This window comes from Capronia coronata (genome assembly GCF_000585585.1).
Source record: "Capronia coronata CBS 617.96 chromosome Unknown acBCG-supercont1.2, whole genome shotgun sequence".
Taxonomy (NCBI): Eukaryota; Fungi; Ascomycota; class Eurotiomycetes; order Chaetothyriales; family Herpotrichiellaceae; genus Capronia; species Capronia coronata.
In genome coordinates this window covers 2,244,736-2,266,796 of record NW_006912894.1, presented here as the reverse complement: position 1 = coordinate 2,266,796, position 22,061 = coordinate 2,244,736, and the positions used below count along the sequence as shown (strand labels likewise).

The following is a 22,061-nucleotide window of genomic DNA, read 5'->3' as shown; positions in this document are numbered from 1 at the left end:
GACCACTTGTACTGCGTAGAAGTTCAGTTCAAGTTCGACAAAACAAGACGAAAAAAAGCGCAAGGCCCAGGGCAACGTTGACTACCTGCCTAAGGAATGTAGGTCTTCATCATACTCAAGTCCAAGTTATGGTGGAGAGCAATCACCACACAACCCAGCGATCTGGAACTCCGTCGCGCCGGCCAAAGAAACCCGCCAACCCGCTTGTGAAGGGTATTCTTGCATACTGCTCACAGCATGACGTCGAAATCAGCGAGGTACCCCGAGATCGAGACATTCAGTCGCCTAATCTAGACCGGGAGGGTCATGATCTGGCTGTGGCTGAGCCGACACGCACGAAGCCGAGCAAACTGGGACCTTTCTACGATGACAGTCCATCGCCGAGATTACAGTATCGCTCACTCTCCCGCGCCGACATTCCCAAACGCTACACGATCTATGCGCCATTGGTTCTCTTGCCATCGAATTTCTCCAGCCAGAATCCACGCTGGGCGGAATTCTACCGGGGATTGAATGAGTCTGAGAGAACAGAATTGTTCAGATGTATTGCTGAAGAAGGATTCGCGGGGACTGCAGTGGAGGACAGAACGGGGATCAGAATCGCTATTCTTGCGCCTATTGCTGCCGAGGAAGCCGAGATTGATGGTCACCGGGAGTCAACTGTTGATGAAACGGGGCTGTTGAAGTCAGGTTTACCCACGTATTCGACAACAGTGGTGACAATGTCGGAAGCGAAAGGAATGCATGATCCGACAAAATCAAAGTCGGTGGGCACCCACACGACCGCCTCAACGCGCAAACAGAATGTCCTTCGGAGTCCGTCTGGGCTTGTTCCCGTCTATGGCGATTGGGGAAAGATTCTGCCGCGCAGTTGGAGTCATGGGTCAGGTTTGGGATGCGAGCCCTGCAGCGCGAATGAAGACCGGAGCCGGAAGATCATAACCAACCCCAGCCAACAGAACTTCCAGGAGGCTTTTTGGACGTCGACCTCGCAGCATAAAGGTATCACGCAGTGCTGGGCGCCGCTGTATACGATGTTCAGTCGAGGAAATATCTCCGAAAAGGCGCGGATTCTAGGAGTTGTACCTAAAGCGACTGTCCAGAGCCAGTCGGCGTCTAAACCGCAGCCCGACTCGCAGTCGCCGGCCGAGACTTTCTCCGGGACCGTGACACAACCTCAATCGACGTTCCCAGGTCTCACGGACGCCGAATTCGGTGAACCGCTGTCCTCGATCGACGTAGTGGACTTCTATGTCGGCATTGGCTATTTCGCATTTTGTTACTTGGCACGCGGAGTCCGGAGAGTATGGGGATGGGATATCAATCCATGGAGTATCGAGGGGCTAAGACGAGGTTGTGAGAAGAATGGGTGGGGATGCATGGTCGTCCGGGTGGACGACGACGGACGACTTGATCTGCCTGGGAATGGGACCAACGCGACGGAAGATCGGTTGGAGGGCGACGACGTTGTTAAGGAAGTCGTTGCACGGATCCGGCAAGGCGACGAAGCTGATACCGAACGTGGACCTGGACGCGAAAGGCAGGATCAACATGCCCCTGTTAGGTGTATTGCCTTCTTAGGGGACAACAAATGGTCGGACACGGTCATGGGAAAGATCCAGCGTGAGATGCAGCACCAAGGTCTGGCATTGAATGTTAAACACGCCAATCTGGGATTACTCCCGACGTCCAGGGGAAGTTGGCAGAATGCTGTCAAGGTTGTAAAAGGACAACAGAGCCGAACAGAAGGGCGAAGAGGAGGATGGTTGCATGTGCATGAGAACGTCGACATACAACACATTGAGGCCATGAAGAACCGAATCATCCAGGACCTTGATAGTATTGTACGACACGAACCGGAACCGGAACCAGCTGGACAAGAAGAGGATGGTTCAGAAGCCATTTGCGTGCCATCTTGGTCTGTATCATGCGACCAGATCCATCAGGTCAAGACGTATGCGCCGGGCGTCATGCATTGCGTTTTTGATATCCATATCACACCTAATGGATGAAGAAGTGAAGTTCAATTCCCTGTTCTTGCTTGAAAAGACTCCCTTGTTCCACTTTCCTTTTATATCTTCGTCTTACTCGTACACATAAATCTGACGGTCCACTATCTGTCCAAGAATGGGTAGTCATCATCATCGTTGTTGTTGTCTCCGAAACTTCATCGGGATATTCTTCTCCACGATATTCTGCCTCTGCTCCTTCAAGACCCGCTCCGCGTCGTCTTCCATCTGATCATGTTTTCTGAAATGCTCGATATCCTCCGGATGCACCAGATCCTCCTCTTTGGTGTTTTCGTCATGGTATTTCTCGAAATGGTGAATCTCGTATTCATATTCGTCGTCGCCGTGGTGGCCGGGACCCAGCCCCGAGTCGGGCAGCTTCTTGCCTGCCCGGATGCCGTTCAGCCATTGATCGCGCGTGATCATGCCCGACCCGGTCGCGTCGAAGAGTTTGAATACGTTCAGGACGACGCGGTCTTTTGTGTCGGCGGGTGTGCTCTGGAGAGACTCGTCGTCGAGACCGTAAAGTCCTCGCACTTCGTCTGGTGTCCAGACGCCGTCATTGTTGAAGTCGTGGAGGGAGAAGAAGGAGGTTGGGTCGAAATTGGAGATGTCTGGTACCGACGGAACAGTGTTAGTAGTCGTTGGACAACTGATTGCGACTCACGTATCCAAGAGTGTTCGGTGCTTTCGTTGGGCAGGTATTGTACATACGGTGTTCTTCTTGCATGTGGTATAATGCCCAATCCTCGGCTGGATTGGCGAGGTCTTCTTGCGAATGCGAGCCATGGGCGCTGGCGAGGGTGAAGAAGACGGCAGCGGCTGCCGCCAATACAGGTTTCATTTCGACTAGTTAGGGGAGTCCCTTCTGTATCACATTGAGATGTTTAAGTGGTGTTGCAACTCCGGAAGAATGCAGGGAGTACAATTGTACAGAATTGGGCCTGGAGTACAGAGTTGCGCAAAAGCGCTGGTGCCAGATACCCTAATAACTCCAGACCACGAATGACATAATGATGCTGAGCAAGGTGTCTGAGGCCCCTAAATTTCAGGGACCTCAGGTGCCTGAGGGCCTCCCTAGCCTTATGTACTGTACTAGTACGTTAGGTACCACCCTACCCGGTGCAGCTACCCTGATAAGCATGTAGCTAGCTGATAAGATTGGTGCCTATCTTAACTGGAATCCTTAGAGCTGACGCTGTCCTAAGGTCCCTGGCTGGACTAAAATGGCGCCACCAGTAAACTGTCTCATGCAGTGTTGCGTTCACTTTTTGATATTGACTCCAAACGGGTGGAAGGAGTCAAGACACGGCAATCAGGATGGAGCGTCGCGGCAAAGGAGGTAGGAAACCTGCATAACGGTGACGGCCATGGTTTTTTCTCGTTCTAAGCTGTGAAATGGCCTGTTTGCGTTTGTATTTGCGTCTGCATTTCCCCTTCACGCTTCTCCAGCCCGCATTTCACCAGATTCACCATCAGCGGTGCCACTAAATTCAGCAATGTTTCCTCCTTGAAAGCTCTGCTTTGCAGCCGCTGCCCATGTCCTCTTCCTCTTGTTCCTACATCTCCTGCTCTGCTCCTTGTGCCAGTCAACATGGCCATCCACGATCAAGCTGCTCTGGGTGGTCATACTGGCTCAGACCTCATCAATTTTGGTCAGGAAGACCAAGACTACCTCACGGACTCCGATGACGGATCTCTTTCCGCCTCACAGATCTCAGTCGGCAATGTCAACTCGGATCGAGAAGCCAACAAGGCTGCTCTAGTCGACTATGTTCTCGGCCGGGCCAACGATGACCATGAGAACGACCCACCATCTTCCACGAAAGCTAAATCCCAGGGCTCCGACAGCATCATCGACAAGGCGCGCGAATACCAACAGGAATTGTTTGAGCGGGCAAAGGAAGAGAACGTCATTGCCGTACTGGACACTGGCAGCGGAAAGACATTGATTGCCGCCCTGTTGATTCGACATTTCTTGCAACAAGAGCTCATCGACCGAAGTCAAGGCAGACCAGCTAAAATCGTCTTCTTCCTTGTCAACAGCGTTCCTCTTGCGAATCAACAAGCGAGATTCCTCAACAACAATCTGCCGCAAAATGTGATCGCTCTCTACGGGGATTCAAGCGATGGCCTTTGGAGGAAAGCGGAATGGGACAAAATATTTACCGACAACAGCGTTGTCGTTTGCACAGCTCCTGTTCTCGACGGATGTCTGATGCACGGTTACCTGAACATGGGACAGATCTCCTTGATCGTCTTTGACGAAGCTCATCACTGCAAGAAGAACCATCCGTATTCGAGGATCATTCGGGACTATTATCTCAAATGGAAGGGCACTCGACCTCGCATTTTCGGCATGACCGCTTCCCCCGCAGATGAATCAAGGCGAGATATTACTCAAGTTGTCAGTGACCTCGAAGCGCTGTTGCAAAGCAAGATCGTCACAACTCGTGATCAATCTGTTTTCGACTTCGCTCCGAAGCCAACGGACGAGTACTGGAAGTATCCGCCGCTCCTGGGGCACTTTGAGACAGCTTTACATACTCGACTCCGCCCATTGTGTGGCACCATCGAAGACTTTGAGCAGTATTTCTTCTTCTCCACCATCGCCTCCAGCCAACTTGGCGCCTGGGCAGCTGACAGAGTCTGGAGATATGCGCTTCCTACGTCGGAACATGGGGTTGCAAATATCATCAACAAGCTGGAGCGGAGTTCTGCTTACATCCAAGATACGGACAACCATAGACGCGAATCGGCGCTGAGTTCTGTTAGGGAGGCTATTTCGGTCGTCAAGTCGCACTGCTTTGGGCCTCCGTGTCTGGACAATGGGCGGGAATTGTCTTCCAAAGTAAGATATCTGTACGACCGGCTCAAGCAACGATATTCAGAGTTCCCCACCACCAGAGCAATCGTCTTCGTCGAGCAGAGATTGACGGCATTCGTCCTTCGCGATCTCTTTGAGATGTTGGACTTGCCCAATCTACGACCAGGAGTTCTTGTTGGTGTTGGCCAAAAGAGTGCCGAGTCGAGTTCGTGGAAAGATCAAGAAGCCGCACTGGACAGCTTCCGGACCGGGGTCATCAACGTGATCTTCGCTACCAGTGTAGCCGAAGAAGGTATCGACATACCCCAGTGCAACTTGGTGGTTAGATTTGACCTTTACAAAACCCCGATCCAGTACATGCAAAGTCGTGGACGTGCTCGAATGAGAGGTTCCATCTATGCACACATGATGGAAGTGGGCAATCACAGTCAGCAATCACTTGTTGACTATGCTCGTGATCAAGACGAGTACATCAGAATGTTCTGTCAACAACTTCCTCCAAACAGATTGTTGGGCCAGGGGTCACGTTTGAGGCAAATCATGGCTCGAGACACGAGCTGTCAGATTTTCAAAACATCGTCTGGAGTCATTGCCAACTACAGCAACGCACTTATGCTTCTGAACCGGTATGCAGAGTCATTGCAGAAGGTTGGGGCAACGTCAGGAGAGGTGTACGAAGAGATCATCGATGTGGAAGAAAACATGTTTAGGTATAAAGTCATTCTGCCTGTAACAGACGATGAACGCACCGCAGCAGTCAAAGGTGCTCGAGGTGATGCCCGGACCAACAAGGTGTTGGCAAAACGCTCCGCAGCCTGGCATTGCTGCTACAAACTACGCCAGGCACGTCTTTTGGATGAGAACCTGGACAGTATCTTTGTCAAAGTCAAGCCTGCCAACCTGAATGCTCGAACCGCCGTGTCGGAAAAGAAGGATGATTACGAAAAGAAACTCAAACCAGATTTCTGGGTGACCAGCGGAGTTGGAACCTCTGAGCTGCCAACAGAACTGTTCGTCACCCATGTGCATCTTGAGCCTCAGTCACCATCTTGGCATACGGACGGCCTCTTGCTTCTGACGCGATCTGCCTTGCCAGATCTACCATCTTTTCCGGTATTCGTAGACGACAATCTTGAAATAGAGGTCGTGTTCAAGCGCATCGAGGGCCCCATATTCGTCAATCCTGACCAGGTCGAAGCCCTGACGAAATACACGCTCAGTGGAGTATTTGAAGACGTTTTCAACAAGACTTACATGCACGATTCCAAGTCCATGAGCTACTGGCTAGCTCCCCCTTTGAAGAAAGACTTGGTCGGAAGCAGAACCTTTGAAGACGTGGTGAATGTGCCTGATCTTCTTGTTGCTGGCTCTTCAGAACGACAGCAATGGAGGCCAGCCAACAGTTCGGATCCTAAGCTCACAAACGCTGAAAAATGGTGCAATGCGTTTCTGGTTGACCCGGGTAGTGGGAAATTTCACTACTTTACCCACGGTATCGTCTCCGGGAAATCCATCTGGGACGCCCCGCCCGACACGGTGCAGGCCGTCCAGAAGAAACACAAAGACAACATCATTGAGTTCACAGACAGTACCTGGCGCAAGAAGGGCACAGGTCCGGCCTTGTTAGACAGCAAGTACGATCCCAACCAACCAGTTCTTGAAGCTAAAATGGTCATTCCTGGACGAAACTTTCTCGAGAGATGTCCTAAAGATCATCAGCGATATGCCATGTGCCTGATTGCGCCACAGCCACTCCAAATCGCCCGAGTTTCTTACTCAATGGCACAGATCTGTCAACTGTGGCCGTCCATCCTGCATAGATTTGAATCTTATCTCATCGTCGGCGAAGCGTTTGAGAAGCTGAACCTACGCGAAGTACCTTATCACCTGGCCCTGGAAGCTTATACCAAAGACAAGAGTGCTGAAGGCGACATGGATCAGGAAGAAGCTCTACATCAGGGTTTGACTAACGGCGAGGAGCCTGCCGAAGGGAGATCAGCATTGAACTATGAACGACTGGAATTCATCGGCGATTCGCTCCTCAAAATGATGACAACCATCACGGTGTTCAACCGAACAACCTGCGACGAAGAAGGAATGCACTGTAAACGCATGGCCTTGATTTCGAACAGTCGACTGTTCAATGTCGCTTCCTCGCCGCAATACGAACTCTATCGCTATATCCGCGCAGGGGCTGAAGACCATTGGCGTGATACGTGGTATCCCGAGTTCCTGGAATTGAAGAAAGGTCGAGTGATCAAAATGACGGATAAACACCGCAAACAAGCGCTCGGAAAGAAGTCGATAGCGGATGTTTGTGAAGCGACGATTGGAGCTTGTGTCATGACAACCCAGCATCTACAGACGGAGGAAAGATTCGATCTGGGGATCAAAGCGATCACGAAATTGGTTGATGACGACGACCACGCTATCACTTCGTGGAAAGAAATTCGAACAATGTACAGGCCGCCAAAATGGTCAACGGCATTGAACGACCCAGTTGCAAACGATTTGGCCCGAAAGATCTTCGATATTACGGGATATAGATTCAAGAATCCATGCCTGTTACGATCCGCATTCACCCATTCCTCGGACCAGAACTCTCCAGTACCGGATCTGCAACGCCTGGAGTTCTTGGGCGACGCTTGTCTCGACTGGGTCTGTATCTGGTGGTTGTTCTCCATCAACCCGACGCGCAATCCGCAATGGTTGACGGAACACAAGATGGCCATGGTCTCGAACAAGTTCCTCGCGGCGCTCGCCGTGACCTTGGGCTTCAACAAACTCATCTACGCCTCGGGCCCAGCCCTGTACGCCGAAATCGGCACCTACGCGGCCAACGTGCAGCAAGCGTACAGCGAAGAAGGGGTCAAACCTGATTTCTGGACACGCATGACTTCAGGCACGTACCCGCCCAAAGCACTGGCTGATTTGGTCGAAAGCTACCTCGGTGCGGTGCTGGTCGACTCCGGGTTTGACTTCCGTGAGATCGAGAAGTTCTTCCAAAATCATGTCAAATGGTTCTTCGAGGACATCGAGGCCTACGACACGTTTGCTAATCGCCACCCTACCACACATTTGTTCCGGCTTTTGCGAGAGGAGTTTCGATGTGTCAAGAGCGAGCCGGTGGTTATTGTTGGCTCTGTCAAGCCTACCACCTCTAGGCCCTCACATCACAATACTCATGGTGATGATGGCGATGGTGATGGAGGAGGAGGGGCCGGAGAAGAGGATGACGATGGGGCAGGTGATGAAGCTGTTTCAGGTGTCATGGTCCATGTTGCTTGGTTTGTTCATGGACGTAGGGTCGCTGTAAGTCAGGGGCAGGGAGCCAAATACGCCAAAGTCCGCGCGAGTAAGTCTGCATTGAAGATTCTGGGGAAATTGAAGGTCGATGAGTTCCGGAAGGAATGGGGGTGTGATTGTGTGCAGAAGAAAGAACCCGAAACTGGGAGTGACAGAGACAGTGACAGAGAGCCTGCTTGATGGAGTGACTGCCGAGAAGCATCTGCTTACAGGAACCTGGAACAGGCCAGTGGTGTGATGTTGAATGGAATGGGCGACACAAACGATACCCAGAGCAGTGTTGTTTGGGAACAAGGCACAGCGCAAAGTGGCAATCCGGCATGTGCTTATTGACCAAGTACAGCAGAATGAGGATGAGTAACGATGGCCCCGAGAACAGCAAAGCTCTCTCTACATGATCAATCAATGATGTTGAAGCGACCATTGTCCAGAGGGTGAGATTAAGGCGGAGAGAAGGCACCTGTTTCGGGACGAGGGTGATGCCGCCCTATGCTCAGCCTCGCCTCATCATACCTACAACCATTCATTGGAGAGCAGAACAAGAGTCTCCCGTGCCCCGCAGATGAGGCTGAACAACGTCTTCGCTGGAGGTCTTTTGCGTACGGTACCTCTAGGTAGGTACCTACCCGAACCTCTTATCTATTGTCAGGGTTCCTTCCTCGTTTCCCCCTGGCCCCCGTGTAACTGAGCGGCGTTACGCCTATCTCCTCTTTCGTCGAGCTCTCTCTCCTTCTCTCTCTCCTTCATTCTCTGGCCCCCTCTCTGTGAGACAGCAAAGCACCCCAGACAGTTGCTGTGCAGTGACGGGCACTCTACTTCTACTTACTCAACGAACTCGTGACCCTCCTAGGTACCCTGCATTTCTACGTGAGCCAGGCATTTTCCAAACCCGCCCTTCCCACGAAGAGGCTCAGAACCTGTCTTCCGCGCCCCCAAAAGGTAAGTAGGTGACCCCATTCAAGCCGATCAAGGACTCTTTGGCTTATGCTGGAGTCATGTGTTGCTCGCCTGCTAGGCGATTGTCTCGTCCAACTTCTGATTACCTCATCTGCAACAGGACCGCCTCTTGACCACGTCCCATATGCTAGCACAGGGTCAGGAGCGGACGGTTCTAGCAGAAACCGCCAACATCATATCAAGTGGGATCTAGAACTTGGGGGGTGAGGACAGACGAACGGGCCTCAAGCAGCCAACTAAGATCAATGAGCTACTTTGAGCGAGCCACGGCGGTGGAGCTCTTCGAGGAGTTTGATCGCGCTCACCCGGACCTGGAGTTCTTCCGACATGTCTGGGTCGACTTCTCAGGAATCTTGCGTCAACGCATTCTGACCAGGTCGTATTGTCGTCAAATTTACAGCGCCAACCGCCGATATGGAGTGGGACCGGCTGTGATGAGGAAGAACATCACCCACACGAGCGCCCAAGGCTTTTGCACCAAGCAGCAGGTCTGTCACATGGTTCCAGATTGGTATTCGGTGCGGACATGTCACTTTTCGCCCGGACATGCGTGGGTAATGTGTTTCGCATACTGTGCCGAGGAAGCAGATCCATTCTTCCAATGTCCTCGCTATGCCTTGGCCCGTGTGATCGAGAGAGTTGAATCGGAGCTTCCCGGGGCAGATGTTCTGTTCGGTTGTGAAACCGAGTTCATTGTGTTGGACCTGTCGTTACAGGCTCTCCAGTCGCCCGACAATGTGGTCGGATGGTGCACAATGACCGGGCTTCGAGACCGAAAACTGGAGATGCTGGCGGACATCGTCCGCGTGCTGCAAAAGTCAGACATCGGCGTCACCCATTTCCACTGCGAGGAGCCTCAGCAGCTCGAGCTCTCGACATTTCCGTTCCCGCCCATGCAGGCTGTTGACAACCTATACTACACCCAAGAATGTCTGCGGGTGATCGCCCTTCGTTATGGCTATCGAGCCACTGTGGCTATCAAGCCACTTCCGCCGCCACATGAGACGACGAGCACTGTTGGCTTGCACTTTTCGCTCTCCGGCATCGCCACCACAGAACAGGACCATTTTCTCGCCGGCGTTCTCAACCAACTGTCCGTGATCGCACCATTTGCTATGCCAACGCATGACAGTTATCACCGGACGAGCGTTGATCGCTACGGCACTTGGATCTGTTGGGGCACCGAGAATCGTGATGTTGCCATCCGCAGGATCAAGGATGGGCACTGGGAGTTGCGTCTGAGCGATGCCACAGCCAATTTCTTCCTCCTGGGAACCATCCTCCTTAGCGTTGGCCTCGACGGGGTGTTGGCGAAGCAGATCCTCTCTATCAGAGACCTGAGGTCTCCCTCGACCCAGGTGTCATCCGAGGTCCTGGAGGCTCACGGCATCCGAGAACGGCTCCCGTCCACTTTCCGCAATTCGCTCGAGCTTGTCAGGAAATCAGACTACACCGAAAAGCTTCTGGGTCACGACATGAAGGGCCTTTGGCTTGCAATAAAGGAGTTGGACGAGGATGCCCTTTGCCGGATGAGTGATGAGGAGAGACGGAAGGCCTATCTTCAGCATTTCTGAATGTAAATATTGCGTGACCAGGTGGGCGGTGCCGGCAGTGTTACGACATACAAGAAAGAGGCTTGGTGTTTAGGTTGGCATATGTAGATTGGTCTCTGTCTGCCTTGTAGAAGCCTTGCCCTACTTGTCTTTTCTACAAAGTACCAGGGGCTTTATCTCACTTCTCCACAAATTGACTATAAGACACTAACGGATTCAAGCAATCCCAAATCATCGTTCACATCTCGTCCCTTCATGTTGTCTCTCGTACTTGATGTAGGGTGATGTTCCGGATCACAGATCAACCACCAGACTTTCGTCCACCGCTGGATCTGACAGGCACAATTGGCAACATCGTGGTAGGTATGATCGATGCGAGATGAGATGCTGTGGATGTACCGAGTCAGTGTGATCCTGAAATATTGGAGATCCCTTCCCCGACAGTATATCACGCTATGTTCGACGTACTTGTCTCTGATTGTATAACAACAACCTTTGCTCTTAGGATCAGTTCAAAGTCTTGTAAGGGAAATTGTTGGTGACCTGAATCTGAAGTATAGGGAGTTGGACTGCTGCAATGTGACCTGCCTTCGTCTTTAATAGGCACCCTCCGTCAACCCAACACCAGTTGTTGCAATTGCACATGCCGTGAATGCAGCACCCCGGCACCAATCTGTATGCGTTGTACAGACGGGACGATGTGAACCGCTGACTGTGTTAGTTGCAGATGCTAGAGGGGTTTTGATCATCACGGTGCCCCTGCTACACACCATGTTGTCTTTGGTGCCCAACGCTTGTTTGCCACATTGCTTGTCCATATCATGAATCCTTGTCATTGTCGATCGGTTCAAGTCCTTGTGGCCGAGTCGTGAACGCCAGTCAATCATGGATTGGCTGTTCACCGGTCTGCGTTCGAGGTGCAGTGAGGCGGACGTGGGGAAGCAACCATCAGGCCGGTGGTCAATGTCACCGGTGCTTGTACACTGCAGACAACGTGTTAGCGACCAGACACTATGCCTGATACCTGGTCACTGTCCAGCCAATCTTACCTTGTACGTCGTCAGTAACGGGCTGGTTTCTGTCTGTCGTCTGGAGAGGGGAATCAAAAGACGGTTACTACCTGCGCCATTCAAGTTGCCGGATCACTGTGACTTGGCTGCAGCCTGCGACGCATCTTGATCCTGACTGCAACTCAGGACGCATACACGCATCACTGCATGAAGAAAGTGCGAGGTGCAAGGTGCGAGCAAGATCGGATGACGCATTTTTCCCATCCGAAGAGCCTCATTTCTCCTGATCTTGGACAATACTTGAGCGGTACTGATGAGATATCCTGCCATAGCATTTGTGGATGGGGACCTCGCCCTCTACAGAGTAAACGCAGCCTAGGGATGAGATGGACAAGGCATGGCAGCTTGTCCAGACGGCGAGTCTGGTGGAATTGGCACCCGTTGCTCATCGCACACAACCTGCTCGTCTGAAGTGAGTTCAGAGCGCCCAGCAGCCCCGAAGATATGGCAGCACGCTGACCAGTGACCATGTTCGAGATGCAGTGTTCTAGTGGTGCCTGATATCCCTCCGAGAGCTGGCTTTGCAACAATCGGCAGCAGAGACGCCAGCTTTGTCTCGCTGTTTCGACAAATCGACACACAATGCCAGATACTCGAATTCCGTTACCTGATCGGCAACCAATTTGCCTGGACCAAGCTGGCCGAGCACAGTGGCACGATGCTTGAATGCCTTGCCGAGGGCACGCAGCAGTACCAGGTATGTATAATGTCACCACATCATCCATTGCAGTCCACCAGATGCTCGTCGGTGTGGAGTGCTGACTCTCGAAGTTGCAAGCCTCGCCTCTGCTCATCCTATCTTGCGGGTTTGGTGGTTGCATAACGAAGAAAGTGCGTGTCCAGTACCTACGGATGATGAGACAAGCACACTGAATAGTTGATAAGGCTCTGAGTGTCATCTACGAGAAGTTCTACAACCATGCCTTCCGCGCTCTCGGTCGAACCATTCGTGGCTTGGTGTTCTTGGGCACACCTCATCCTGTATACGGTCAACAGGGTCAAGTTGAAAGGCTAGACTCGCTGCTTTCAGCCACCATGAATCTCCAGCGAAGCATGCTTGCCAAAGTTCGGGAAGAAGTGGGTTTCATGTGGAACATGTCCTCCAACTTTGAACAGATTTCTGTGGATTATCCTGTTATCTCGGCCTACGAACGCTGGCCAACATCATATAAGGTTGGTTTCATGCGCAATAGGAAAGATGTGGTAAGTTCGTAAACAGAAAGAACAGGAATACAATACACCACTGACTGCTGCTAGTTGGTGGACAGAAGCTTCGCCACGACAAACGTGCCTGGCGAACGTCTGATACAAGTGGACGCCGACCATTTTCAGATCTACACAATCTCACCACAGACTCTACTTGAAGAAGCCATCACACGGTTGGCATTGACGGTGAAACAGGCCACATCACCATCTGCTTTGGGCACGGGTAAGCATGACATGAATATGAGAGTCCTACACAACGAAAGGTTACTAATCTGATGGTGGACAGTGAACTCGACACTTGAGGCTGACGATGTGGCAGCCGCTCTGGATCAGTTGTGGCTAAACACTCCTGCGGCATCACGCATTGCAAAGGACGATAGTAGCGTGCCCTGGATTTGAAAAGCAATCGAAACTACTGACTGACTTGCAACTAGAACATATTCATTCGAGCCAACAAGACTCTCTTCCTCCTGACTCGGGCGTCCAGAGTCCCGAAGGGGCCACAATAGGCTCAAGCAATGTGGCTGCGGGTTATGAAATCGTACCTGCTGCTGGCGCTGTAGCGGCAACGACTCCGGCGGTGAAACTACCATGCTATATGGTCAAACAACACAGCAGAGCCGGTGGGTGTATCGGGAGGGACAACGTCCTCGAGATGATTGACGAGGCTCTCTTGCCAACGGCACCAGGTGCCGAACTATATTCAACACAAGAGATCAAAAGTTTTGCAATCTGCGGTCTGGGGGGACTGGGAAAGACCCAAATCGCTCTCGAGTTTGCACGGACGCGCAAAAGACACTTTGACGCCATCTTCTTCGTGTACGCAGATAGTCTGACCAAGTTGGCAGAGAGCTTCGACAACATAGCCAAGGAACTTGGCCTGGCCGACAAGACACAGGTCGACAACTCCGTGGTCAACCGTGATCGGGTGTTGGAGTGGCTCAATCTGCCGTTGAAACATGCTCGGGGCCAGGACAATGAGGACGTGCCTCTGGCGGCCGATGCATATGCCAACTACCTCCTGATTTTTGACAATGCCGACGAGCCGGAGCTGTTGACAGAATACTGGCCCATGACCGGCACCGGTTCTATCCTTGTCACCAGCCGCGACCCCTTAACCAAGTCTCGCATCTACTCCAACAACGGTATTGACCTTGAACCCCTCGATCAAGAGCATGCGGCCCAGCTGCTACAGTCGCTCACCGGGTACGACAGTCCAAGTGACCATGAGGTTGCGGTGCAGATTGCCACCAGAATGGGAGGTCTTCCGCTGGCCTTGCAGCAGATAGCAGGACGGATCCAGCGAAAGCATCTGACTTTCCGTGAGTTCCTCGGTCTCTATGAAAAGCCGGCGTTTCAACAGGATGTCCACCAATCCAAGGAGCGAGGATTTGGCAACGCCTACGAACGGATGCTCTTGGACGTCTGGTCGCTTGACAACCTCAAACCAGAGGCCGTCCGTCTACTGGAGTGCTGTGCCTTGTTGGACCCCGACCGCATCCCTGAATCCATCTTCCTGGCCGAAGACAATGAGGTGCCTGGCAGTCTGAGTGACCCGATGAAATTCGAAGTCGCCCGCACCGACCTCATCAAGGGCTCCCTGGTCAAACGACTGCACGGCCAGTCAGTCCTGACCGTGCATCGGGTGCTCCAAGACTCGATCCGGGTGCGCATGCCATCCCAGCGCTTTTGTGACGTGTTCGTCGCGGTCATGAACATGATCATCCGTGCCTGGCCTTCGCAGGCGCTGTCATTCGCTTTTGAGCCGACCCTCTGGACCACATATGGTATTCTACTGCCTCACATTGAGCATTTGATTGAGATGTTGGAGCGCGCCGTCCCGTTCAAAGAAAGCGCCGATGATGCAGGAAAGTTTGTTGCTCTTTTGGTCAAAGCGGGTTGGTGAGTCGACTTTCTTTTCTTTCTCTCTCTACACACATACACCCAGATATCCGCCAATCGAATTCCTTGACAAGTCGCAACAATACTGATATTGACAACCTTTGTAATCAGGTACCAACACGAGCGTGGCAACTACGAAGACGCACTATCCATGTTCGAGAAGGCCTCGCATATCGTAAGTCCGTGGTCAACCGTCCTCGGCCGCATCGTGGCCGACATCGACTTTTGCATCACGAATTCGACTTCCTTCACCAAGGACTGGGGCAAACGTGCCTTATCCGCGGAGCGGAACATGGCCTACCGCCTGGCGCACCCCGACGACGTGTTCAATTTGGCTATCGCACACAACGAGATGAGCTACTATTACAACGAGCAAGGCCGCTATCGCGACGCCGTCCACCACGGGCTTCAAGCCCTCGCTGTCTACCAGCATATGGAAATGTACCGTACGGGCGAGGCGCTCGCAATCAACCCGCGCATCAACATCGCGCACGCCCACTACTGGCTCGGTGAATTGGCCGAGGCCGAGAGTTATGCACTTCGGTGTCTCGAGCGGATTGAAATGAATCAATATGAATGGGATTTCAACGCCAATAGGTAAGCTCGCAAGTGACAGGGCCTATACATCATGGGCTCCTAGTATATGGAAGATATCTAATCCGTGTCCCAGGACTGGAAACACCCTCTACATCCTCGGCAATATTCGTCGGATGCAAGGCGCCCTCGACGAGAGTTTTGTGTTGTACAAGCGGTCGCTCGACCACTACAAGAGCACACTGGGCGAGCTGCACGCCCACACCTTGAAGGTATACGTCAAGGTCGCCGACCATTACACCCAACGTGGTGAATTCGAACTGGCCACGTAAGTATCGTATCATTGTTTCCACCAGCAGGATACGAAGACCGATCGTCAACTGACAAGCATGTCCCCCACAGACAACACCTGGATACAGCCCTCGGCGGGTGGAGCGACGTGCTGTACTTCGGTCCAGAGCGGGCGCGGGCCATGCTCAAAAAGTCCCAAATTCTTGAGCTCGTCAACCAACCTACCAAGGCCGAAGGCGTACGTCTGAACGCGGAGAAGGAGTGGCGGGACTGGTATAGACGCGCGCACCCCAACGACACGACCATGATGCCATCGGTGATTGACTATGACGCTCAAATTCCCTTTTGGGCCAGGTAGGTTGTGATATGTCCCCAAAAAAGAAAGGAGAGGGACACGGCAAACAGGGGCACAGACACCGCGAACCACACATACACGCTGAGCTTCGGCCCGTGATCGTCTATGATTTCGGAAAAGTTCATGCCGAAGAAGGACGTGGTGAAAGAAAGAGGGACGAAAAAGAAGGCCAACAGTGTCAGCCTTGCGAGACCTTGGGCCTGAGAAATACTTCGCTGCGCTTCAGCCAGCATGGCCTGGTTCATCAGCAGGTTTGTGGAATCCATGCACTGAGCACGCATATTCTGCGAGCGGGTGAGGAGATGATTCCAGTCGAGGAGCAGTGTCTTGACCTTGTCATTCACGATCTTGATGTGGTCAGCATTCGTGGCTCGCGGCCAGGTGGAGCTTCCTCGTGATTGAATTGCCGCAATGGTGGCTTCTTGTTTGCGGATGTGTTCCTCGAGCATGTTTCTCGTCGCCTCGAGGTTTGCGAGCGAGGCGGACATCTTATCCAGCGGTGGGTGCCGTTCGCTGTCGATGGTCAAGCCCAACAGATTCAGAAAGTGGCTCTCGGAATAAGCCGAGAAGGCAAAGAGCTCGGAGACGGCGTAGAAGGCGTCGGTTTGCACGATCATCGGGTCCAGTGTCTGGCCATAGTGACTGTGCAAGAGATTGGCACTCTGAGCCACCGCGCCCCCGGGGCTGCGGCGTACGTGATGTCCACTGGTGTCCCGTCGCAGCGGATAGCTTGGTCGACGACCGTCGGGCGCCGAGTCGTCGACTTTGGCCGCATTCTTCTCTCGAAACTGAAAGACGGGCAAGAGATCGTGTGGCAGTGGTTGCGATGTTGTGGGCAACGCGAGCCATTCTCGGAGTTGCTTCTCGAGCACATCAATGCCACAATCCAGCCAGATAATTGCTGTATGTCAAAGGCTCCTGTCAGTTTTGACTTAAGCTCAACAAATGGGCTTTTGACGACAATCACATACCTATCCAGCCTCCACTCTTGGGCTCAATCGAAATCGAAAGCTCCTGTTCGACCGAGTAGTATTTCGTGCTGTGGACGTGGATCTTTCGGATGATGGACTGGCCCATGCCACTATTCCGCTCCAGCTGGCGTAGATGCATGCCTATCTTCATGTTCACATCCTCCCGAGCTCGACTCAAGTCCACGCCGGCCGTCATTCCATCATCCCCAATACCACTGCCCCGGGTCGCGTTCGTGACCAAAGGCAAGCTCACAAAGTTAGTGGATGCGGAGGGCAAGCCTGGCATGTCGAAAAGCTCGTACAGCTGCAGGAAACCAAGGTGTCGACGGAAGTATTCCGGATCGATACGAAAGGTGCAGCCCAAGAGATTCATCCATTCGGGCGTCGCATAGCCTCTCATGAAGAGCAATTGCGAACAATTCGGACCGAGGGCTGGGCGAGTTTGCTCAAAGGCAAGGCGCCCGGGCGTGTCAATAAGATACGTAGAGATTCTACCACCATGGCCACCGGACGGCGTAGAGATCGAGAGCGAGGGGGACAAGATGGAGGACTGCGACGAAGTGCGATTCCCGTCCCGCAGAGATGAGGACGTAGAAAAGTTATATACCGCCACGAAGGTGTCGTCCAGCTCTTGTCCTTGTACAGGATCCCGATAGCCTTCCAGTTCGTCTCCCGGATCTGGACGAATCGGGCCGCTGGCTGGCGGGAAAAAGGAGCCGTAAGGACGTGAGAGAAAAGCAGCTAGTCTCTGAAAGTTTTGGCCGGGGAACAGCGAGGTGAGATGGGTCTTGCGAGCGAGGTTGGCGACAGTCTGAGCGTATGTCTGCGATAGTGTCGGTGTTGACCTGGCGGTTCTCGACAGCCGAGTGTCTGTGTCTGCCCGATAGATCCTGGGAGACGGGTGTCTCTGTTCCTGATATAGCAGTCAGTACCGTACCGTGCCCACATGGAGTCTTTCCGTGACAGGAGCTTTTGTTTGTATGGCCGTCACCCACGGCGAGTTGCATGTGGTTTTGTGTGAGTCTGACGGAAGGGTTGGACGGGCTGAAGCCTGAGAGGTTGACTATGCAGTGCCATGGGAATGAGAAGAGACTGGCCTCGACACCTACCATGCTGAAAATGTCACACAGAGCCCCTTCGTCTTCGCACGGCTGTAGTCGCACATGTAGTATCACCAGAGCCCTAGATGCTCTGCATTGTCTTTAGCAGTCGCGCATATTTCAAGATTCCTGACGATCTCCTATGCCGTATCGCCGAAAGTCATGATGGTGCTCAGTGATGAGAAGGACGAGAAGAGAATGACATGTCGCCCTTAGGCAATGCCGGCTTTGACGACAGCAAGAATTGGTCCAGTGCGTCGGGCCGAGGCCGAGCATCTATGTTGCCTTTGAGGCTCGTCTCTTGCCTTGGGCAATGGCCCCCATCAATACGAGCCATGATCGCATCCACGGCTGAGGATCGTGTTGATGCTGCCTTGCATGACATGGTCTCGCCTTAGCCTCGGTCAAATAGTGGTCATGGTAGGGGTCTTGTCCCGCAGTCTTGGATTTCCATTCACAAGTATCTAGATAGGTAGGGTAGTAGGTAGTCCGTAAATCGTATGTCAGTTTGGAATGACAAGGGACCGGGCGCTGATACCCAACAGGGGGGTTGTTTGCGTGACACGGCGCAGTCGAATTCTCTGTTGAACGCCCGGCATTAGGGTCATGGTCAGGGAGTGGTAGAAGACCACACCGTCTTTGGATGCAGGTGATGTTGATTCGTCAACATTGACATGGATGGTGGTGGGCTGCCAGTGAGGCGACGCCTCGTTTCTCAAGAGAAGTTGGGAGAGGAGGGGGAGTAGGGGAGTAGGGGATCCCTCCCCTGCGCTCTGGCACTCTACACAATACTACTACTTACCTACTTGCTACCTACCAGGTATAAGCCAGGCACCTACCAGGCTGATCAGCCTCAGCCTTCAACTCCTCGCGTAACACAAACTTGACCGCGCCTGCTGCTGTCCTGACCGCTTGGCCCTGCCACCCCTGCTGGCTTGCACCACATCGTCCTCGTAGCCTTTCGTCCTTTAACCACACCTGCATCACCAAAACTCCTATTGTTTGGACAGCCTGATCAGCCCGCTCTGGAGCGGGAACAGTCCTCGAAGAGATGCAGATCGTCAGCCTGCCCCAACTGTCTCATACCACCTTGAGTGAGCTTCAAGATGGCCTTCAATCGGGCGCCTTCACCTCGGAAGACTTGGTGCGGACTTACTTGAAGCGAATCGAGGAGGTCAACGACAGGGTGCATGCTGTTGTGGAAGTCAACAGCAGCGCGGTAGAGACTGCCCGGGCTCTTGACGAGGAGAGACGTCTTCACGGTCACAGAGGGTAAGTAAGCACACAACATTTGGCTGTCCACCATCCACTGTCCATCATAAACACCAGCCAGCCCTTGACGAGCGATAATAATACCACTCAAGGCCATGGCACGGGGTACCAGTTCTCATCAAAGATAGCATCGCGACAACCGACATGGAGAACACATCTGGCTCATATGCCTTGTCAGGGGCTACCATCGACCGTGACGCTTCTGTCGTTCAGAGACTTCGCGCCGCCGGGGCCATCGTCCTGGGCACGACCAATCTATCACAATGGGGCAACGCCCGATCGTCCGATGCCAACAACTCCTACAAGTCACAGTCGTCCAACGGATGGAGTGCTACAGGAGGTCAGACGTACGGTGTCTACCACGTCAAACAAGATCCTTCGGGGAGCAGCAGCGGGTCGGCGGTCGCCACCAGCCTCGGATTAGCACTGGCAGCTGTAGGGAACGAGGTGAGTGAGGACAGACCACTACCACTGCAGGCGATGTCCGTCTGTCGCTCCGAACGATACGTGCTAACGGACTACGATGCAATCGAGACGGACGGCAGTATCATTTGCCCCGCGGGAAGAAGTGCCGTTGTGGGCATCAAGCCAACCCCCGGTCTCACCCCACGAGATCTGGTCATCCTTCCGAAACGGATTGGCACGGTCGGAGTCATGGCACAGACTGTGGAAGATGCAGCCGCGCTTCTCACTGTCATCGCTGGAGCATGTCCTCACGATCGCCGAACCGAGGAAATCCCTTTCGATGAGATTCCCGATTATCGCAGCTTCTGCCGCCGGTCGGCCTTGCGAGGGGCACGCATTGGCATTCCTCGAAATGCATTCCAGAACAACGACGGGAATGTGGTTGACGCGGTCGAACTGGCAGCGCTCGAGGAAACCATCTCGATCATGGCGAAAGCAGGAGCCGTCATTGTCGACCCAGCCGAGTATCCCGAGTACGCGACGTTCTTTGCGAAATCACCGTCGATGAAAGCCGTTTACAACAACGCGGACTGGAAAGCTCAATTTGAGGACTATGTGGCGCGGCTGACCAAGAACCCGCAGAACATTCACACCATTTCCGATCTCGTCGAATTCACCAAGACATGCCCGGCAGAGGAATACCCTTCACGCAACATCGATGGGCTTCTCCACATCGAGAAGGCGCTTTCAGCCGACGACCCTTCAGTCGAAGCCGCGTTCGAACAAGTCCGTCAATGGGCGATGGAAGGATGTATCCAGGGTGCGGTTCAGCGGCATCAGCTTGACGCATTGATCCTTCCTTCGGGCGTCAGCACCACCGTAGCGGCGGCTGCATGCTGTCCTGTGATCAATGTGCCATGGGGATACTACCCAAAGGGCACTCCGCTGGTGTGGAATGGCCGCGGGAATCTGCTCCTCCGGCACGAGAACACACCGTATGACCCCCTTTGAATTACCATAGAGTATGATCAGTTGACTGACCTCAAGAGCTGCAGATTTGGGTTGAGCTTCATTGGACTTCCATTTACCGAGCACAAATTGATCGCATATTCTTATGCCTTTGAACAGCTGACCCGTGTCCGAGATCGGGGAAAGCAATACATCACGCCTACGACCGAGCTTGACGATGTGCTCGATAGCAGCAGTACCAACAATACCGAGTGGCAAGATCTTCCCACGCAGGAAAAACAAATTCCCGGCAGCAATATCCGCATTCATCTACACATGACTGCCTCACAAGACACGGTCAATGTGTAGGAAGGAGATCGACATGACGTCGTCCCCCATCTCAAGACAGTCTGCATCAACATTCTTACTGGGATCCAATCTCGTTTGTGTTTCCTGGACACGGCATCAGGAAGGTAGTAGATTGGTCGAGAGGAAAGACGCGAAGATTCGCGTGTGGGTGCGTCCTGGCGGTGTTATTCAGGTAGACCTCTAGAGCTGTGGGCATCCTTACTAGGTAGTAATATACCTCGTTTCAAAAGCATACAACTTCATTGTGAGACCATCAGTCAATCAGTGAGGTTATCTAGGAACAGAAAGAGATACAAGAGCCGCGAAAGGAGTAGTCAAAAAGTTCCTTTTACTCTCTTCGTCGTTTCCAAAAGCATCCAATTTCTTCAGCATGGGACCATCAGTCATCCAGTGAGGTACTATCGGACCAGAAAAACACAGAAGAGCCGCGAAAGGAGTAGTCAAGAAGTCCCTTTTGACTCTCTTCGAGGAGGTCTTGAAGGGGGGACCTGTACTGCCGAATACTTGTCAAAATAAAAAGGTATCCAATACCAGATTTTGTTATCCAAGGTTACAGCGTTCGCAATTCTGTATTCTGACAAGCGTAGATTCTAGATCGACGACCACCCCATAAGATACATTGTCGTTGCCTTACTCACCGAAGCACGGTCCTCATCAAGAGTAGCTATCAAAGCCATGGTCGCCGTCGAGGGATACGGTCGAGGGTGAGTCGAAGTTGAATGAGGTTGGATAAGGCTGAGGGGGCCAGGAGAACGAATAGGGGTGCCAAGAACCCGCCGACTAATCTATTTATTCTATACAGTGGGGTGCGGTGGGGGTCGAGGCTACTAGGGATAAGGACGGTAACGAGTGGGGGCTACGACTTTTATACCTACCTATGCTAAACATCGCCAGCAATCACCGGTGCATTGTACATTACATTCAACCTTCCAACACTCTGGCCGACTGTATAACACCTCCATCTAAACGCGCACAACACTGAGCCG

At 52.8% G+C, this 22,061-nt stretch overlaps 7 protein-coding genes across 7 annotated transcripts; 5 read left to right on the top strand and 2 right to left on the bottom strand.

Annotated features, from left to right (window-relative positions):
* Positions 1 to 128: 128 nt before the first annotated feature.
* On the top strand, positions 129 to 2,012 carry A1O1_02478 (uncharacterized protein; the record flags this gene model as incomplete). Its single annotated transcript, XM_007723389.1, has 1 exon — positions 129 to 2,012. The coding sequence occupies one exon, from the start codon at positions 129 to 131 to the stop codon at positions 2,010 to 2,012; it is 1,884 nt and encodes a 627-aa protein (XP_007721579.1).
* A 129-nt stretch (positions 2,013 to 2,141) lies between these two features.
* Positions 2,142 to 2,853, bottom strand: A1O1_02477 (uncharacterized protein; the record flags this gene model as incomplete). The annotated part of the gene is made up of 2 exons (XM_007723388.1): positions 2,142 to 2,623; positions 2,724 to 2,853. The coding sequence occupies 2 exons, from the start codon at positions 2,851 to 2,853 to the stop codon at positions 2,142 to 2,144; spliced, it is 612 nt and encodes a 203-aa protein (XP_007721578.1).
* Positions 2,854 to 3,603: 750 nt separating this feature from the next.
* On the top strand, positions 3,604 to 8,322 carry A1O1_02476 (uncharacterized protein; the record flags this gene model as incomplete). The annotated part of the gene is made up of 1 exon (XM_007723387.1): positions 3,604 to 8,322. One exon carries the CDS (start codon positions 3,604 to 3,606, stop codon positions 8,320 to 8,322), a length of 4,719 nt encoding a protein of 1,572 aa, XP_007721577.1.
* A 1,022-nt stretch (positions 8,323 to 9,344) lies between these two features.
* On the top strand, positions 9,345 to 10,673 carry A1O1_02475 (uncharacterized protein; the record flags this gene model as incomplete). The annotated part of the gene is made up of 1 exon (XM_007723386.1): positions 9,345 to 10,673. The coding sequence occupies one exon, from the start codon at positions 9,345 to 9,347 to the stop codon at positions 10,671 to 10,673; it is 1,329 nt and encodes a 442-aa protein (XP_007721576.1).
* A 2,084-nt stretch (positions 10,674 to 12,757) lies between these two features.
* A1O1_02474 (uncharacterized protein) lies at positions 12,758 to 15,696 on the top strand (the record flags this gene model as incomplete). Its single annotated transcript, XM_007723385.1, has 6 exons — positions 12,758 to 12,925; positions 12,980 to 13,151; positions 13,215 to 13,307; positions 13,363 to 14,830; positions 14,942 to 15,427; positions 15,501 to 15,696. The coding sequence occupies 6 exons, from the start codon at positions 12,758 to 12,760 to the stop codon at positions 15,694 to 15,696; spliced, it is 2,583 nt and encodes an 860-aa protein (XP_007721575.1).
* A 292-nt stretch (positions 15,697 to 15,988) lies between these two features.
* A1O1_02473 (uncharacterized protein) lies at positions 15,989 to 17,381 on the bottom strand (the record flags this gene model as incomplete). Its single annotated transcript, XM_007723384.1, has 2 exons — positions 15,989 to 16,911; positions 16,982 to 17,381. 2 exons carry the CDS (start codon positions 17,379 to 17,381, stop codon positions 15,989 to 15,991), a joined length of 1,323 nt encoding a protein of 440 aa, XP_007721574.1.
* A 1,751-nt stretch (positions 17,382 to 19,132) lies between these two features.
* On the top strand, positions 19,133 to 21,075 carry A1O1_02472 (uncharacterized protein; the record flags this gene model as incomplete). The annotated part of the gene is made up of 4 exons (XM_007723383.1): positions 19,133 to 19,353; positions 19,446 to 19,800; positions 19,888 to 20,753; positions 20,814 to 21,075. The coding sequence occupies 4 exons, from the start codon at positions 19,133 to 19,135 to the stop codon at positions 21,073 to 21,075; spliced, it is 1,704 nt and encodes a 567-aa protein (XP_007721573.1).
* Between the last annotated feature and the right edge of the window lie 986 nt (positions 21,076 to 22,061).